This window comes from Syngnathoides biaculeatus, chromosome 6 (genome assembly GCF_019802595.1).
Source record: "Syngnathoides biaculeatus isolate LvHL_M chromosome 6, ASM1980259v1, whole genome shotgun sequence".
NCBI classification, from domain to species: domain Eukaryota; kingdom Metazoa; phylum Chordata; class Actinopteri; order Syngnathiformes; family Syngnathidae; genus Syngnathoides; species Syngnathoides biaculeatus.
This window is the reverse complement of record NC_084645.1, coordinates 4421082-4439838: the sequence shown is the minus strand read 5'-3', so window position 1 is coordinate 4439838 and position 18757 is coordinate 4421082. Positions and strand designations below refer to the sequence as shown.

Genomic DNA, 18757 nt, shown 5'->3' with positions numbered 1-18757 from the left:
GTGTGATTGGGAAGAGCGGCCCCCCTGATCAGAACTCAAATGGTGTTCTGTTACTGGACTTCTATGCTCATCACGGATTGTCCATAACACACACAATGTTCAAGCATAAGGGTGTTCACATGTCCACATGGCGCCAGGACACCTTTGGTCGCAGTTCGATGATTGACTTTGTCGTCGTGTCATTGGACTTGCGACCACATGTCTTGGACACTCAGGTGAAGATAAGAGCGGAGCTGTCAACCTGGTGGTGAGTTGGCTCCCATGGTGGGGAAAGATACCAGTCCGAGGTGGCAGGCCCAAACATATTGTGAGGGTCTGCTGGGAACGGTTGGCAGATTCCCATGTCAGAAGGAATTTCAACTCCCACCTACGAAAGAATTTTGCTCACGTCCCAGAGGACGCGGGCGACATTGAATCCGAGTGGACGATGTTCTGCGCCTCCATTGCTGAGGCGGCTGACCGGAGCTGTGGTCATAAGGTGGTCGGTGCCTGTCATGGCGGCAACCCAAGAACACGTTGGTGACACCAACAGTGAGGGATGCTGTCCAGCTAGTCCTATCACGCATTTCTGGCCTGTGGGACTCCCAGAGCAACTGATAGCTATTGGCTGGCCAAGTGGAATGTAGCTTCGGTGGTTGGTGAGGCAAAAACCAGGGCGTGGGAGGAGTTCGGTGAGCCCATGGAGAACAACTTCAGGACGGCTTCGAGGCGATTCTGGTCAACGTTTGGCGTCTCAGGAGGGCAAAGCAGTGCACTGTCACCATGGTGTATAGTGGGGACGGAGCACTGCTGACCTCAACTCGGGATGTTGTGAGTCGGTGGGGAGAATACTTCTAAGACCTCCTCAATTCCACCAGCATGCCTTCCCATGAGGAAGGTGAGTCTGGGTGGTCTGAGGTGGGCTCTTCTATCTCTGCGGTTGTTGTCACCGAGGTGGTTATAAAGCTCTTTTGTGGCAGGGCCCCAGGGGTGGATGAGATTCGTACGGAGTTCGTTAAGGCTCTGGATGTTGTGGGGCTGTCCTGATTGACTTGCCTCTGCAACATCGCATTGACATCGGGGACAGTGCCTCTTGATTGGCAGACTGGGGTGGGGGTCTGGGTAACCGGAGGGTGTGTTCCAACTGTAGATGGATTACACTCCTCAGCCTGGTAAGGTCTACTCAGGGGTACTGGAGAGGAGGGTCCATCGGGAAGTCGAGTCTCGGATTCAGGAGGAGCAATGTGGTTTTCGTCCTGGCTGTGGAACAGTGGGTCAGCTCTACGCCCTCGGCAGGATCCACGAGGCTTTTCGTTGTGGCTGTCAAACAGTGGATCAGCTCTACACCCTCGGCAGGATCCCCAACGGTTCATGGGAGTTCGCCCAACCAGTCTACATGTGTTTTGCGGACTTGGAGAAGGCATTCAACCGTGTCCCTCGGGGAGTCCTGTGGGGGGTTCTTCGGGAGTATGGGGTACCAAATCTCCTGATACGAGCTGTTCGGTCCCTGTATGACCACTGTCAGAGTTTGGTTCGCATTGCTGGCAATTAGTCGGACTAGTTTCCGGTGAGAGTTGGACTCCACCAAGGCTGCTCCTTTTCACCTATTTTGTTCATAACTTTTGTGGACAGATTTTCTAGGCACAGGCGAGGCGAAGAGGGTGTTTGGTTTGGTGGCCTCAGCATTGAATCTCTGCTCTTAGCAGATGATGTGGTTCTGTTGGCTTTATCAAGTCGTGATCTCCAGCTCTCACTGGAGCGATTTGCAGCCGAGTGTGAAGCGGCTGGCATGAGAATAAGCACCTCCAAATCAGAGACTATGGTCCTCAGTCAGAAAAGGGTGGCATGCCCTCTCCAGGTCGGGGACGAGATCCTTCCCCAAGTGGAGGAGTTCAAGTATCTTTGGGTCTTGTTCACGAGAGGGAAGAATGGAGCGGAAGATTCACCGGGATTATTCTGTCCGTGTACCGTGAAATCAACCCTTGTTAAATGTGTCATCAATGGGTGCCAGCCGGCACTGGAGACGCGGTTTTCCGGTTGTTGTCAGGTGGAGGGATCACTGAGGTTGAGGCGGACCTGGCGGGTCGTGTAGACGATGTGGAACCACGTGTCCCTTTCCTTCAAGACGTACTGCTGTGGCTGTCTACTCAGTAACTTGGAAGGGACCTGTCCACCTAGGTTCAGACCTTTGTCGTTTGAATCACTTTTAACCACACAGATTCGCAAATGTTCATATCGAGGGGACAGTCTGGTAGTTTTTCTGTCAAATGGGAGAAATTAAATCGTTAGTTGTCTGAGCGCAGGTGGGCCTGCAACTTCACCCGCACCCAGTCGAGCTGTGGGTGCAGGAAACGGTCTGTTACTATGACACTCGAATGGAGTCCAACATTTAGAAGAATTTAATGACATTTGAATGTTCATTAATGCCAATGGAAGAGCTTGCAACCAATGTGTGGATGAAGCTAAAGCCTCAGCTATCTTTTCTTAACGTTCCTGTTCATGCGCTCAACCTTGGAATGGATTTACCCTCTTTCACCATATGCCATCCTCATCTTTGACACCCCCTTTCGTCTTCCACACACTTTCTTCTGGACTTGCTTTTTCCTGCCACAACTTAACTGTCATCTCCTGTTGATTGTCACATTCAGACTCACTTACATTTAGTTGGAGTGTCGGTCGGTACCCTGCAACCTTTTTTGCTGCTCGATTTGCTGATTCGTTCCCTGCCGATATAAAATCATTAGTTCCCTTTGATACTTTATCACTGCTACCGCTGTTGGGAGCAGTAAAGCATCTTGCAATTTGAGAATGCCGTCCCGATGTTTAACGGGTGTACTGGTTGCAGTTTGGAAATTCTTTCGCTGCCATTCTTTTAATGCAACATGAACTGTCATGTGTGCATACGCTGAAGCTATTGAAATGTTTACTGAATGGTTTTCTCCTAACCCGAGAGCTTCTGTCAAAGCCAAAATTTCTGCTCTTTGTGCTGACTGTGAGCCGAAAATTCTTACTGCTTGGAGTTCTTCAAAACTTGCTTCTGTGGGTCCGGTTACTGCAAATACATATTGTAGGCCATCATTGCCCTTGAAACAACATCCGTCTGTGAAAAGAATCAAGTCTGGGTTGTCGAGCGGTCTCTATTCATGGAGTTCAGTGCAGTTCTCCTTCGACCAGACCTTCAGCCATGTTTACTCCTTCATGAATAAAGACAATATGTGGGTGTGTTAAAATCGCCTTAATTTTCCTCCGTCTTCATCCAGTCATGGTGAAAGCTTGACTTGTGACATACTGGACTGTACTGTGTGAGGTTCGCTCACTGTCGACTTCCTCCTTCCCCCTTCTGATAAAGGGCAGCAGAAAAACTGCTGACCATCACAGACACATCGTGATGGAACATGCAGCTGTAATCAGGAATCGCAAGAGCTGCAGCAGTGGAAAGATGAGAACAAAGACCTGGTGGCTTCAAGACAAGAAGTTTCAGATGGAGCTGTCAGCAAGAGATCATCCACATACTGCACCAGGAGAACTTCATGAGGCAATCCAAGCAGATATAGCAACTGACGATGAGAGTTGTTGAAGAGTCTGGGGGAAAGGACAAAACCTTGAGGCAGACGATTGTAGAAGAAACAAACACCATTTCGAGTGAAAACAAAAAATTGCCTCATTGAGGGATGGAGAGGAATGCAAAAGAAAGCATTAGCCAAGTCAATTCAAGTGAAATGAGTGTGGGCTGATGTAATTTGGGACAATGTCGAGTGAGGGTTCGGGAAAGTGGCAGTTAGAACGGCCGCATTGATTGCTCGCAGGTCATGGACCATGCGAAACTTTCCTGTGTCTTTTCAATGGTTATGGTGTCCATCCAGAAGCTGGTGCTCCAAAACAGAAGTTAGCAAAAATGTGTTAGATTGAATCCAATAAGCATCAAGTGATGAGGAATAAAGCAATTGAGAGTGAAATTAATTTTGCCAGTCAGTGGCCTGTGTGCATGCCAGGAAAAATGGACCAAGATCCTTGGCTGTGTGCTGAGGCGAAACCATCAAGGAGACATGTGGGTGACAAGGAGGCATAGAAGGATCCGGAGGATCCACCATCAGATACCATTTGAGTTGTTCAAGAGTCAAGAACACTGAAAAGGCAACACCTGGATTGCCCACAAACAAATCACCCATGTTCAATTCCCATATGTTGTTATCAATGTCCTGAAAGGCCTTGCAATAGCTCTCTTTCCCTGATCTGTCATAGTACAGAGTGCAATGCATACAATCAGTTACCATATCATAAGATCTGAGGTTACGGACCCAAGGTGACCAGAGAGTCCAAAAGTGCAAGAGAGGTATCAGGTATCAAGAGAGTAAGAAAGGTATCAGGTGGCAGGGCTGGATCCTCCTACCGTCAGGATCATCAAAGGCTTCTGAAGGCCTAAGCATGTGAATTCAGGGCACCATCCTTGTCGCTGCTGCGGTAGCTGCTGGTGCTGTATAAGATGTCCTCTCTCTCGGGATTGGTTGTAACCTCGTCGATTGTAGCCACGTGCAAGTTGTTGGCCTCTGCCTCTCCATCTGGACGCTTGATGTTGCTGTCTGCAAACGCGGGCCCAATCACCAGGCCACCAGGGGGCGCACCTTGACCCATGAATGAACCTGCTTGATACATCATGCACTCGGAACCGACAGAAGGAGATGAGATCACAGCAAGAGCGGTTTCTTCCTGCTTTTTGAGATTTTGAAACTGCAACATAGCAAGTTGTGTTTCTGTACTTTTGTGTGTCTAGCTTAGACTATTTTTTTTTATTTAGCATGTCTCCTCAAATGATGTTTAAGATGTGACAACCACTGGTTAACCTCAGCAGCGGGAAGGTCCGGATTGGCCTCCATGGCCTGCGCCACAGACTTGGGAACACCCTTCAAAATGGCTGCTCGGAACACTTGCAAATGCAAGGCAGAGGCTGTAGAGGCGTGTCCTGTTTTCAGAGTATAATCAGTGAGGGCTCGGTCAACAAAAGCCGTGGCCTCCTCAACTGCTCTGGGACCAAACATCTGAAATGACACACGAGGGAGGGGAAACAAAGCATAACGCTGTAGACAAGGTCAAATAATTTTCCCGCGTAAGAGCCTGCTGATCGGGGAGAGAAGAAAAACCTGAATTTCGCATCAGAATATTCAACTGGGAAAGTGGACATGATTGTGCAAGAAGGATATCACCTGCTGTTAACATTTGTCCCCTAACCACTCTCTGCACTGCTTGAAGCCATTTGATACCACCAGATTGCACAGGTGGAAGTTTCTGCATCACCACACTCACATCAGTGGGAGGGAATGTTAAAACATCGCATAGCCTGTAAGATTTGGGAATGAGTCACAGGCAGATGAGGAGGAGAAGCTGGACTTCTGGAAGATTCTTTCAGTCAAGAACAGAGTCAGATCTGTTCTCTAATATTTTGTGGAAACCCTTGGTGTCTATTTAATTGCGCCTTGTACATTCCTAGCTGATTCAAACGTGTGAATGGTTCGGCTCTGAAATCTGCAAGTTTGTCCAATTTTCCTTTTAATTCCCTTATTGCGGTGGTCACTCCAGCAGCCAGAGTTACCGCAACCGTATTTCTGTTTGATGTTTGTTGTGACGGTACACATGGGTCATTCTCTCGTTCTTTTTCAGGCATGCTTTGATGCCTTGATGCCACATATGCCACAAGAACAATATACAAAAGAAAACAAATTCTCATTAAATTCATATTACACAAATAAATGACAAAACACAAACACACATAACATACATTCCTCACTTGTTCACTTCGCACTACTTGTTCAGAATGGTCCTCAATCGGAAAAGGGTGGCATGCCCTCTCCAGGTCGGGGATGAGATCCTTCCCCAAGTGGAGGAGTTCAAGTATCTTGGGGTCTTGTTCACGAGAGGGAAGAATGGAGCGGAAGATCGACAGATGGATCGGTGCAGCGTCTGCAGTGATGCGGACTTTGCATCGGTCCGTTGTGATCAGGAGGGAGCTAAGTCGAAAGGCCAAGCTCTCAATTTACCAGGCAATCTACATTCCTACTATTGGAGGACGCTATTTCTTCCCCGTGTTTGTTTAATTTCGGGTAGTGACAATGTTGGTTATCCAAATACAGACTCGAGACGATGAACAGTTTCTTGTAAGCTTTTACTTTCAGAATATTCCGGGCACAAATGAGTGACAGACAATGGCTGTAGCAGATCACAAGTGCAACGATACAGAGGACTTGCAGCATTCTTATACTATCAGAAGGGTCCGCATCACAAAAGTATCAAAGGAAAATAAAGAGCATCAAAAGACAATTGCATCATAAACTAAAGAGCATCACAAAATATCTGCATCGTAAGGACTAAACCAATTCTATCTGGTAATAACTGGCACATTCCCATGTCCTGTTTTTTCGTAAACATTTCCGCAAGGTTGGCATGCTTCAAACACGAGTTATACAGTCATGACTAAATATGAGCAGAAGACACACTTCACTACCCTCACCTATGGGCATGAGCCGTGGGTCGTGACCGAAAGGACAAGATCCCAGATACAAGCAGATGAAATGAGTTTCCTCCACAGGGTGTCAGGCCTCTCCCTTAGAGATAGGATAAGAAGCTCGGTCATCCAGGAGGGGCTCAGTGTAAAGCCGCTACTTCTCCGCATCAAGAGGAGCCAGATGAGGTGGCTGGGGCATCTGATTCGGATGCCTCCTGGACGCCTCCCTAGTGAGGTGTTTCGGGCATGTCCCACCAGAAAGATACCCCGAGGATGAACCAGGACATGCTGGAGAGACTATGTCTCTCAACTGGCATGGCAACGCCTCGGGATCCCTCCGGAACAGCTGGAAAAAGTGGCTGGGGAAAGGGAAGTCTGGGTATTCCTGCTGAAGCTACTTCACCCGTGACCCGACCCGGAAAAGTGGTAGATAATGGATGGATGGAGGAAACTTTGTTTGATAGGTGATGTAGTTCAAAGGGGATTGAAGATTCATTCTGATCTCAGGACTTATTTGGATTAACAGAATTTTAAAGCCTTACATGATGCAGTGGTGTTGGCAGATAATTAACCGTCTCCTGGCAATTCCAAGTTTTTTCATCAAAAGGACTTTTCATCGGGAAAGACTGTTTATCATACAGGGTCGAGTGGTGATAAGGCAGGTTCAAATTCTTCTGACAAGCAGTCACATTCTGCTTCCAAACCCAAGTCTTATAAGTGACTCTTGTGACACTGGTCATGTATGTGCTTATTGTAAGAAGCCTGGTCACTTGATTTCTGGTTCAAAAACCTCAAGCACAAAAATCAGTCCACGAGTTCCCCAAATGCTTGTGTAAATATCGCACCTCACCCTTCCTCTCCAGGTGGTTCTGAGAGTTTTGTTTCTCACCATAAACTTTCAGATTCTGAAGTTCTGGAGAAGTATTCGCCTTTTATTCACACTGGTTCAGTTTCACTTATGGGAGATAATTCTACCCCAAGGCCCGTGACTATTCAGAGGGACGATGGAGCTCTTCAATCTCTGATTTTGAAAGATGTTTTGCCTTTTTCTGCAGAGTCTTCAGCTAACTCAGATGTTATTCTTAAGGGTATAAATGGCAGTTCTCTGATGATGAGATGAGAAATTGACACATTTGTCAGCTGACCAGAAAGCTGAAATGTCACATTTGCTTTTCGAGTTTTCTCTCCTGTTTCCAGATGTCCCTGGCCGCACATGCCTGGTTAGTCATGATTTCGATGTGAGTGATGCTATGCCTGTGAAACAACACACATATCGAATGAATCCTGCGAACAGTGAGATTCTGCAGAAGAAGGTGCAGTACATGCTGGACAATGACATTATTGAACCCAGTGACAGTCCGTGGAGTTCACTTTGTGTACTTGTGAATAAGAGTGGTGGTGGTGGTTGGTGCTGCTGCGTTAACATGAAAACGTAACAAGCACAGCAAACATGATAACCAAAGCAATCGTAAGCAAGCATGACAAACAAAGCAAGCGTTAGTCGATAAACAAAGCCACTGTGGCAAACAAAGCAAACGCAAGTCGAGCGCTGCTTTGCACACAATGTTATGTGCTTCTTTCTTGCATCATATTGTTCAAGCATACTAAGCACAGCGAAAGAATTAACAGAAAAACAAGAAAGCAAATATGAGATAACTCTATGTACAATTAAACCATTTAATCCAACATCCTGTCCAAGCGGATAACCCTGTCAACACAATTGCTAAACTTGACAGCTCATACCATGTCACATGCTTTTAGCTAACCTTTGCTTGCTGAAAAGCCTTATCCTGGAGGCGGTGAATCCCTCATTGCAGCTTGAGGTTCATCATCACACATTTAGCTTCCTTATTAAAAGTTATTGAGGCCACATCTTTCTTTATGTAGTGCAAAGGTGATTGATTCACACCATAAAGCATAACTTCTGCCATTTTTGATCACGTCCAAAAGTTCAACTTTTTTCGCCGATCATCATCAACTTCCTGTTCCTCATCGTCACCAGGCCATTTTTCTGCAATCCACTTTCCACAAAGCGAAAGCATCTCCAACTTCGAACAATACTCTCATATTGGATCTTCCTCTTCCGATTGGGTCCTTCAGGGGAAGCTTTAACATGAGCACAGGACTTTGGTGGCACTGTGAACTACAGAGGTTACCCCGCACACAGTCAACGGTGTAGAAAATGGTGGATGGGAAGGATAAGGGAGAGTTACTGGGTGGGGTTTTGATGATGCACAGTCAATCAAACTCAAAAAAGCTGATCTGGCTTTTTTTTTTTTTTGTGGCTTCATTTATCCATGTCGCACCGCGGCTTTTGCCTTGTATCAATGCGCCTTCTCGTAATGCAGTACCATACCCATCTGACTTTTTTTGGGGTGTGGGGGGTGACGAACCTGCGATGCACTGAAGCTGCAATAGGTGAACCGTGAAGTAGAGATGGATTACTGTACTTGAAAAAGAAGAAAAAGAAGAAGCGGGACAAGCCCATTTAGAACTTTGTAGATGAGACAGAAAGATAAAAGCAGCTGACATCAAATTTCAAGATCTAGTACTTATTAAAATACAGTATACCAATAATGTAATGTATAGGGTTTTTTTGTTTCTCTGTCTGTGGGTTTTCGAGTCCTGTTGAAGGGAGGTTTAATTAGTTTTATAGTACTCACTGATGTATGTGACCATGATGTACAATATGTCACTCGGAAATTTGAGAAAATATGTGCATGTTGGTCTTTTATGACTCCATGGGAAGAAAAGATCCTATGTTTGAATTTTAATATTTTAACTTGATTGACTTGATTTTTTAAAATCCATCTTTTTTCTGAACTGTATATCTTGACAAGAGTCGTGGGAGTGATGGAGGCTATCCCATCTTTCTTCCGGCAGGAGGTGTGTTACACTCTAAACTGGTTGCCACCGAATGCCAAGGCACATAAATCACTCACACTCACATACACACCTACAGGCAATTTAGACTCTTCAATTAACCTACCAACCCCTCTCAGGAGGACTGGTACCAGAGGACAAGCGGTGCATAGAAGCGAGTCCAACTATATCTAGTCGGAACTTCACGACCTCACGCATCAGCTCAGGCTTCTTCCCTGCCATAGAGGTAATGTTCCATGTCCCTAGAACTGGGTTCTGTAGCCGCGGATCGGTTCGCCAAGGTCCCTGCTTTCGGCTGCGGCCCAGCTCACATGGCACCAGACCCCTATGGACCATCTAACAGGTGGTGAGCCCATGGGAAGGAGGACCCATGTTAGCCCCAAGGGTGCAGGCCTGGGCACCAGGGACTTGCATTCTAGCCCCACCTCCAGGCCTGGCTCCAGAGTGGGGCCCAGTGACCCACGTCCAGGCAAGGGAAACCTGAATCCATTAGTTCTACTCATGTTATGGGTATGTCTTGGACAGTCAGGCAATAACAGGGGCAGAGCTGACTAAATTTCACAACCTGGTGGCTGCAATGCTGAGAGAAAGGTCCGACCCAGCATATTGTGAAGGTCTGCTGGGTACCTCTAGCAGAGCTCCCTGTCAGATAGAGATTCAATCCCCACCTCATTGTAGAACTTGGACCATGTCACAGGAAAGGAGGGGGATATTGACTCATAGTATTACGTGCTTTCATTACTGATGCACTGACAGGTTCGCTTCATTCGCCGAACCCTTTGGTGGAGACCAGCAATAAGGGATGCCTTCAAGCTGAAGAGGTCCTATCAAGCCTTTTTGGAACTCTGGAACTCAATAACGAGCAATTACCAATACCAAATCTCAAGCATGTACAGTGAAGAAAATAAGTATTTGAAACCCCTGCTATATTGCAAATTCTCCCACTTAGAAATGAGGGGTCTGGAATTTTCATCGTAGATGCATGTCCATTGTGAGAGAGATAATCGAAAAAGAAAAATCCAGAAATCACAATGTATGATTTTTTTAAAAAGATTTATTTGTGTGATACAGCTGCAAATAAGTATTTGAACACCTGAGAAAACCAATGTTAATATGTGGTACAGTAGCCTTTGTTTCCAATTACAGAGGTCAAACGTTTCCTGTAGTTGTTCACCAGGTTTGCACACACTGCAGGAGGGATTTTGGCTCACTCCTCCAACACGGAGTTTCAGCTCTCTCCAAAGATTTTCCATTGGGTTTAGGTCTGGAGACTGGCTAGGCCACGCCAGAACCTTGATATGCTTCTTACGGAGCCACTCTTTGGTTTTTCTGGCTGTGTGCTTCGGGTCATTGTCATGTTGAAAGACCCAGGCACGACCCATCTTCAATGGGGAAAGAGGTTGTTAAGGATCAGTGAGAACCCATGAGGGGATATCTTGCATGGGGCTCCACTCCGATTGAGATTGCCCCTCATGTTTAGCTTCTTCCATTTTCTAATGATTGCTTCAACAGTGGAGCTTTTCTCACCAAGCTGTTTGGCAATTTCTCCGTAGCCCTTTCCAGCCGTGTAGAGTTGTACAATTTTGTCTCTGGTGTCTTTGGACAGCTCTTTGGTCTTGGTCATGTTACAAGTTTGAGTCTTACTGGTTGTATGGGGTGGACAGGTGTCTTTATACAGCTAATGGCCTCATACAGGTGCATTTGATTCAGAATAACACATGGAGTGGAGGTGGACTTTTAAAAGTGGACTAACACGTCTTTGAGGGTCAGAATTCTAGCTGATAGACAGGTGTTCAAATTCTTATTCGCAGCTGTATCACACAAATAAATTGATTTCTAAGTGGGAGAACTTGCAATATAGCAGGGTGTTCAAATACCTATTTTCTTCACTCTATATCGCCATTGCAACCTGTAAAAATACCATTTGTCAAGAAATAACAAGAACTCTGTTTGATAACTTGAGTTTTTAATAACCACTCATAAGAGCATGAAAACATACAGATTCAGCAAAAACTTTCCATAACTTCACCTAAAAATCCACGCCAAAGAGCCCTGAAATATAATTATCTTAGTCTTACTCTTAGTCTTTTAGTCACTTCAACATTCTTGTTTGACACCAATTACTATGTTTATATTAGCTAGGGCTTTGGCAACCACTTGTGGAATTTTAGGTCCTTACGGAAAGAACACAAGTAATTTTTTCTACAAATAGCTGAAGCTTTTACAGGGAAAAAACAATGAAATAGGTAAATTTATGAAGCTAACAATGAATAGGCAAGGGTTCATTACGTAATTAAAGTTTGTTCAATTTACCAAAAAATTTAATTCACAATGGTGTTTGAATGATTCTGAGTGAAACTGGTTCTTATTTACTGGTAGACTGACACATTTAAGAACAATTTAAAAAAAATCCCTTTTCTGTGACAAGATGTTGACAAAAATGCATACATACAAGCAAGTATGACAACCGATTTGCAATCATCTTTCAGTGACTGCATATGATGAGATTGATTTTATGGTTTCAAATATCAATGACAAAATCTAAACGCAAATTGAAAAAAAGCAGGAAGGAATGAAGACCCAACACGAGTAGTCTTAATTCATACTAGTTATGACATTTTGAAAAATGAACACTACTGACATTGTGCCTGCATCATTAAGCGTTTAAAACTTACATTTTGAAAAATGAATGCCAGTGAGTGTGCCTGCATCAGCAGGCTTTTTCAAACAAAAAATGAGAGGCAGTAAAAAATATGCTTGAATTGAGATTTCTTGGGACTCAAACATACAACTCATTTTATTGTCAGTGTTTCTCTGTAAGTCATGTAGCAGGAGTCGGTGAAGTCCGCAACCCTCTCAGGAATAGAATGTACTGTTTTTTAGCTTCTTTTGTTTCGCTCTAGAGAATAAAAAAGGGGATTCAAACAGATGAGATGAGGATCTGTCAATATTTAATCATATAAAGTGCAGTGATTTCTTTTTCCGCTCCATTGTTGATTTCAGAATTGTTGGCATATAACAGACATATTTCAGATCATCAAGACCAATTTTAATATCTCACAAAGATAAACTCAAGTTAATGTAAATTACAGTTTTTAAACCTATTTAGCTCTATGTGAAAAAAGTAATTTCCCCTTGAACTTAAATGGTTATGACAATCTTGGCAGCAATTGAAATCAAGAATTTGCATCATTCTCTGGGGGAATCTTTGCTTTGGAAATCACTTGTTTTAAGGTTTTGGGTTTTTTTAAAGCATGAATTGACTGTTTAAGGTGATACCATAGCCTCTCAATTGAACTTTTGTTTGGCAACACCAAAATATTATTATTTTTTAATATTCATACTTCCAGGATAATTGTCATCGTAATGCTGCATAACCAAAGAGCAGTGGAGTGAAGGTGAACAACTGACGACCAGTTGTTTGCCTGCAGTTTTCTCGTAGACATCATAATTCATTTTTCTGCAAAATATTAAATGCAGGAAGTCATCCAGGTTGTGAACCAACAAGCAAGTTGCTGACTGCCACCACCATTTTTCACTGCTCACTGTTTTACTGTTTCTGTTCACTGTTCGGACAAAGTTCTTTTGGTCAAATGCTGTGTGGGTTTGTATGTGTGTCTGTCTGTTTGTCTGTGTGTCTGTCTGTCTGTCTCTCTCTCTCTCTCTCTCTCTCTCTCTCTCTCTCTCTCTCTCTCTCTCTCTCTCTCTCTCTCTCTCTCTCTCCTCTCTCTCTCTCTCTCCAAAAATACACACAGTGCCTTGTGAAAGTATTCAGCCCCTTGAACTCTTCAACCTTTTGCCACGTTTCAGGCTTCAAACATAACTGTTTTTTGACCTGTCCCGTTAGGGATCGCCACAGCGTGTCATCTCAGATGAACGCTTATATTTGTTTGGTACAGTTTTTACACCGGATGCCCTTCCTGACGCAACCCCTCTTGGGGAGTGGAGGCCCCAGAGAGAAATGAACTCATGACCCCTGGTTTACCAAACCAATACTCTAGCCACTGAGCTATGGGGCCCCCTTCAAGCTTCAAACATATAGATTTAACATTTTCATTTTTTGTCAAGAATCAACAACAAATGAGACACACTTGTGAAATGGAATGAAATTTCTTGGATATTTTATACTTTTTTAACAAATAAAATACTGAAAAGTGGGACGTGCAATATTATTCGCACCCTTTACTTTCAGTGCAGAAAATTCACTCCAGAAGTTCAGTGAGGGTCACTGAATGATCAAATGTTGACTGATGATTATAAATAGAATCCAACTGTGTGTAATCAAGTCGCTGTATAAATGCACCTGCTCTGTGATAGTCTCAGCATTCTGTTTAAAGTGTAGAGAGCATCATGAAGACCAAGGAACACACCAGGCAGGTCCGAGATACTCTTGTGAAGAAGTTTAAAGCCGGATTTGGATACGAAAAGATTTCCCAAGCTTTAAACATCTCATAGAGCACTGTGCAAGCAATCATATTGAAATGGAAGGAGTATCAGACCACTGCAAAGCCACGAAGACCGAGCCATCCCGATAAACTTTCACCTCGAACAAGGAGAAGACTGATCAGAGATGCAGCCAAGAGGCCCATGATCACTCTGGATGAACTGCAGAGATCTACAGCTTAGGTGGAAGAGTCTCTTCAGAAGGCAACAATCAGTCATACACAGCACAAATCTGGCTTTTTGGAAGAGTGGCAAGAAGAAAGCCATTTCTCAAAGATATCTGTAAAAAGTCTCGTTTAAAGTTTGCCATAAGCCACCTGGGAGAGACAGCAAACGTGGAAGAAGTTGCTCTTAGTCATGGAGGGGTCTGAAATTTTCATCATAGGTACATGTCCACTGTGAGAGAAATCATCAAAAAAAAAAAAAAAATCCAGAAATCACAATTTAAGATTTTTTTAATGATTTATTTGTGATACAGCTGCAAATAAGTATTTGAACACCTGTCTATCAGAATTCTGACCCTCAAAGACCTGTTAGTCCGCCTTTCAAAGTCCACCTCCACTCCTTGTATTATCCTGAATCAGATGCACCTGCATGAGATCGTATGCTGCATAAAGACACCTGTCGACCACATATAATCAGTAAGATTCAAATTTGTAACATGGCAAGTCCAAAGAGCTATCCAAACACACCAGAGACCAAATTGTACAACTTCACATGGCTGGAAAGGGATACAGAGAAATTGCCAAGCAGCTTGGTGAAAAATGGTCCACTGTTGGAGCAATCATTAGAAAATGGAAGAAGCTAAACATGAGGGTCAATCTCAATCGGATTGGAGCCCCAAACAAGATATCACCTCATGGGGCCTCAATGATCCTTAGAAAGGTGAGGAATCAGCGCAGGACTACACCACAGGATTTGACCTGAAAAGAACTGGGACCACCGTTTCCAAGGTGACTGTTGGTAATACACTAAGACGTCATGGTTTGAAATCATGCTGGGCATAGAAGGTTTCCTTGCTTAAACCAGCACATGTGAAGGCTCGTCTTTAGTTTGCCAATGACCATTTGGATGATACAGAGGAATCATGGGAGAAAGTTTTTTTGGTCAGATGAGACCAAAATTGAACTTTTTGATCATAATTCGACGAATTGTGTTTGGTGGAAGACGACTGATGAGTTCCATCCCAAGAAGACCATACCTACTGTGAAGCATGGGGGTGGTAGCATCATGTTTTGGGGGTGTTTTTCTGAACATGGGACAAGACGACTCCACTGTATTAAGGAGAGGATGACCGTGGCCATATATTGTGAGATTTTGGGGAACAACCTCTTTTCCCCAGTCAGTGCATTGAAGATGGGTCGTGGCTGGGTCTTTCAACATGACAATGACCCAAAGCACACAGCCAGGAAAACCAAGAAGTGGCTCCGTTAGAAGCATATCAAGGTTCTGGTGTGGCCTAGCCAGTCTCCAGACTTAAACCCAGTAGAAAATCTTTGGAGGGAGCTCAAACTCCGTGTTTATTAGTGACAGCCCAGAAACCTGCCTGATCTAGAGAAGATCTGTGTGGAGGAGTGGGCCAAAATCCCTCCTGTAGTGTGTGAAAACCGAGCGAACAACTACAGGAAATGTTTGACATCTGTAATTGCAAACAAAGGCTACTGTACCAAATAATAACATTGTTTTTGTCAGGCATTCAAATACTTATTTGCAGCTGTATCACACAAATAAATTGTTAAAAAATACATTGTGATTTCTGGATTTTTTTTATTTTTAGATTATCTCTCTCACAGTGGTCATGCACCTACGATGAAGATTTCAGACCCCTACATCATTTCTAAGTGGGAGAATTTGCAATATAGTAGGGTGTTCAAAGTATTTTTTCTTCACTATATATATATATATATATATATATATATATATATATATATCCCACACCGCATTTAATAAAAAGAACATTGTCCCAACAGTCAAAAATGGTGGAGGCACTCTGATGGTATTTGAATGCAGCCCTATGGGGGCACAAGCCAGTACAATCTGTAGGCCTACCCGAAGCCCGGATAAATGCAGAGGGTTGCATCAGGAAGGGCATCCGTCTTAAAACTTTGTCAAACAAATATAAGTGTTCATCTATAGAATCCTATACTGGATTGGTCGTGACCTGGGTTAATTACCACCGCTCCCAGCACTGTTAACCTTCAGGGCGTCAGTGGAAATTCAGCTTCTGTGGGTTGAAGACAAAGAAGAGGAGGAAAGCAGATTCTTTGTCAAAAGAAGAAGAGAAATGCACAGAGTCTACAACTGCGTGTCGGGACTTTGAATGTTGGGACTATGACAGGAAAAGCCCAGGGTTTGGTTGACATGATGATTAGGAGAAAGGTTGATATAGAGTGCACTGAAGAGAGCAGGAGTAAAGATGGTAAGGCTAGAAGTTTGGGACAGGCTTTAAATTAGTTTACCATGGAGTAAATGGGAAGAGAAATGAAGGAGGAGTTATTTTAAAGGAAGAGCTGGCTAAGAACGTGTTGGCGGTGAAAAGAGTATCAGATCAAGTGATGAAGCTGAGACTTGAAATTGAGGGTGTTATGGATAATGTGATTAGCGGCTATGTCCCACAGGTTGGATGTGATGTATAGTTGAAATAAATTCTGGAAGGAACGAGATGAAGTAGTTCTGAGCATCCCAGACACAGAGACAGTTATGATCGCTGCAGGTTGTCATGGACATGTTTGTGAAGGACACAGGGGTGACGAAGAAGTGATGGCTAAGTATGGGATCCAGGAAATAAACTTTGAGGGACAGATGTTGGTGGACTTTGCTAAAAGAATGGAAATGATGAATGAACACTTTTTTTTTTTCAAAAGCGACAGGAACATAGGGTGACATACAAGAGTGGAGTGAGAAGCATGGAAGTGTATTACATTTTGTGCAGATGATGTAATCTGAAGGAGGTTACTGACTGCAAGGTAGTGATAGGGAAGAGTGTACCTCAACAGCATAGGATGGTGGTGTGAAGGATAACTGGTAGTGGGGAGGAAAATTAAGAAGACAACAGTAGAACACAGAACCATGTGGTGGAAGCTGAGAAAGGCAGAATGTTGTTGCGGCCGTTCGGAAAGAGGCGAGACTGGCTCTCGATGGACAAGAGGCGCTCCTGGAAGACTGCACTACTACAGCTTAGGTGATTAGAGGGACAGACAGGAGAGTACTTGATGTGTCTCCTGGTAGTAAAGGGGAGAAGGAGACTTGGTGGTTGTACCCCAAAATACAGGAAGTCATAAAAACAATTTCGCTAAGTAGTGGGACACTGAGAGGACTGGGGAGAGACGAAAGGATTAAATTGAGATGAGACACAAAGCAAAGGTAGAGGTGATGAAGCTTAAACAAGAGGCATATGATCACATGTATATCAGGTTGGACACAACAGAAGGAGAAAACAATCTCCGCAGGTTGGCAAGACTGATGGATCGAGATGAGAAGGGTGATTAAAGATCAAGATGGAAATGTGTTGACTGGTGCCAGTAGTGTGCTTCATAGATGGAAAGCATATTTTGAGAATTTGACAGCTTCCAAAAAAATTCAGCTTTTGTTATGTCAGTCTACAGAATATCTTTCCAAACGTCTTGGCAATCATCAAGACATCCCTTATCAAATGTGAGATGAGCTGTTGAGTATTTTTTGTTTGTTTTTTGTCGTAGTAGTTTTTGCTTGGGAACTCTCCCATAGATGACATCTTTGTCCCAGATCTTTTGGTTGAGTCATGCAACATGAACCTTAGTTGAGGCCAATTAGCCCTTTGGGTCCTTTGGGTGTTGTTGTGGGTTCTTTTGTGATGTGTGAATGAATCAATGTTGCACTCTTCTCAAGTAGACAGACACTTTGATTTGTTGTGGAAAGAAATCATGCATAGCATGTGGTTGTGCGAGTGAAGAATTTATTTGTTCTTGAATTTATTTGGATTGTGGCATGATGTGCTTTTGAAATCCTGTAGCTTACTTGACTTTGTCTGACAGGTATGATTTGAGTGATTTCTTCAATCAACAAAATGTGGCCAGTGAAGTTGGACACAGCTTTCCAAAAATTATGGCTAATCAAAGTAAAATTGTGATTTTAACATTAGGGGGGCATTACTTTTTCCACGTAAGGCCTATTTAATAATAATAATTCAATTGATATATAATTGGAATTGATACATTAATCGTAGGTTAATTGTATTAACCTATGTGATATGTAGGATATAAAAATGGCTAAATAATATACTTTATAACAGTTAAGTGTGATAAATATCAGTAAGGAAGGGGGGAAATACTTTTTCACTGCACTGAATCTTTTCTTTCAAGATGCAAAAGACTTACCTGTGCTCACTTGTGCTGCATTCTCTCACAAACTGATTTGATAGGGGAGGATGGTCAGGTCCAGAGGAGATCTTAATGTTTGTGTGTGTATTGTACAGGAGTCTTTCACTGATAAACTCTGCTTGCTTTTCCTTAAGTTGACTGGAGGAGGAATAAACCTCTTTTTCTGTGTTCTGATAGACATGACATGGAAGGTTAGACACAGCATAAAGAAAACACAGATACAGTGTGTTCAGATGTTTTGTGTACTGTGATATAAAGTCCTCACCTCAGGCTGTAGTACTTTTATGTCAACCAACAGAGAAGCTAATTCTAAGTTTTCATTGTAACCGTTCTTCAGAGGCACAGACCGATAACCTAAAAAAAGAAGGTTTCAATACAACATTTTCTCAAGCTATACAACCCCAATTCTCATGACGTTTGGACAATGTGTTAACAAATAAAATGGAATACAATGATTTGCAAATGAAGTTTAACCTATATTTAATTGAATACATTACAAAGACAATATGTTTTATCTTCAAACTGAAAAACTGTATAATTTCTCGCAAATAATTATTAACATGTTGAACATGTTATGGTTGCAACATGTTCCTAAAAA

General features: G+C 43.4%; 2 protein-coding genes across 15 annotated transcripts in view; one reads left to right on the top strand and one right to left on the bottom strand.

Moving 5' to 3' along the window:
• Positions 1 to 18757, top strand: part of LOC133502021 (anoctamin-1-like) — a 199870-nt gene that overhangs the window by 172375 nt on the left and 8738 nt on the right. The gene's annotated exons all lie outside the window — the stretch shown is intronic.
• The window catches only part of plcg2 (phospholipase C, gamma 2), a 177289-nt gene continuing 169834 nt past the window's right edge, over positions 11303 to 18757 (bottom strand). For 9 of the 13 annotated variants that reach the window (XM_061822278.1, XM_061822281.1, XM_061822283.1 and 6 more), the window contains 3 exons: positions 18425 to 18513; positions 18157 to 18329; positions 11304 to 12257 (listed from right to left, as the gene is read on the bottom strand). In XM_061822278.1, coding sequence (XP_061678262.1) covers positions 12215 to 12257; positions 18157 to 18329; positions 18425 to 18513 — 305 coding nt within the window. In that variant the 3' untranslated portion in view covers positions 11304 to 12214. Of the gene's footprint in view, positions 12258 to 18156; positions 18330 to 18424; positions 18514 to 18757 lie in introns of all 13 variants that reach the window. The other 4 variants (XM_061822287.1, XM_061822284.1, XM_061822291.1 and 1 more) reach the window with 2 other exon arrangements.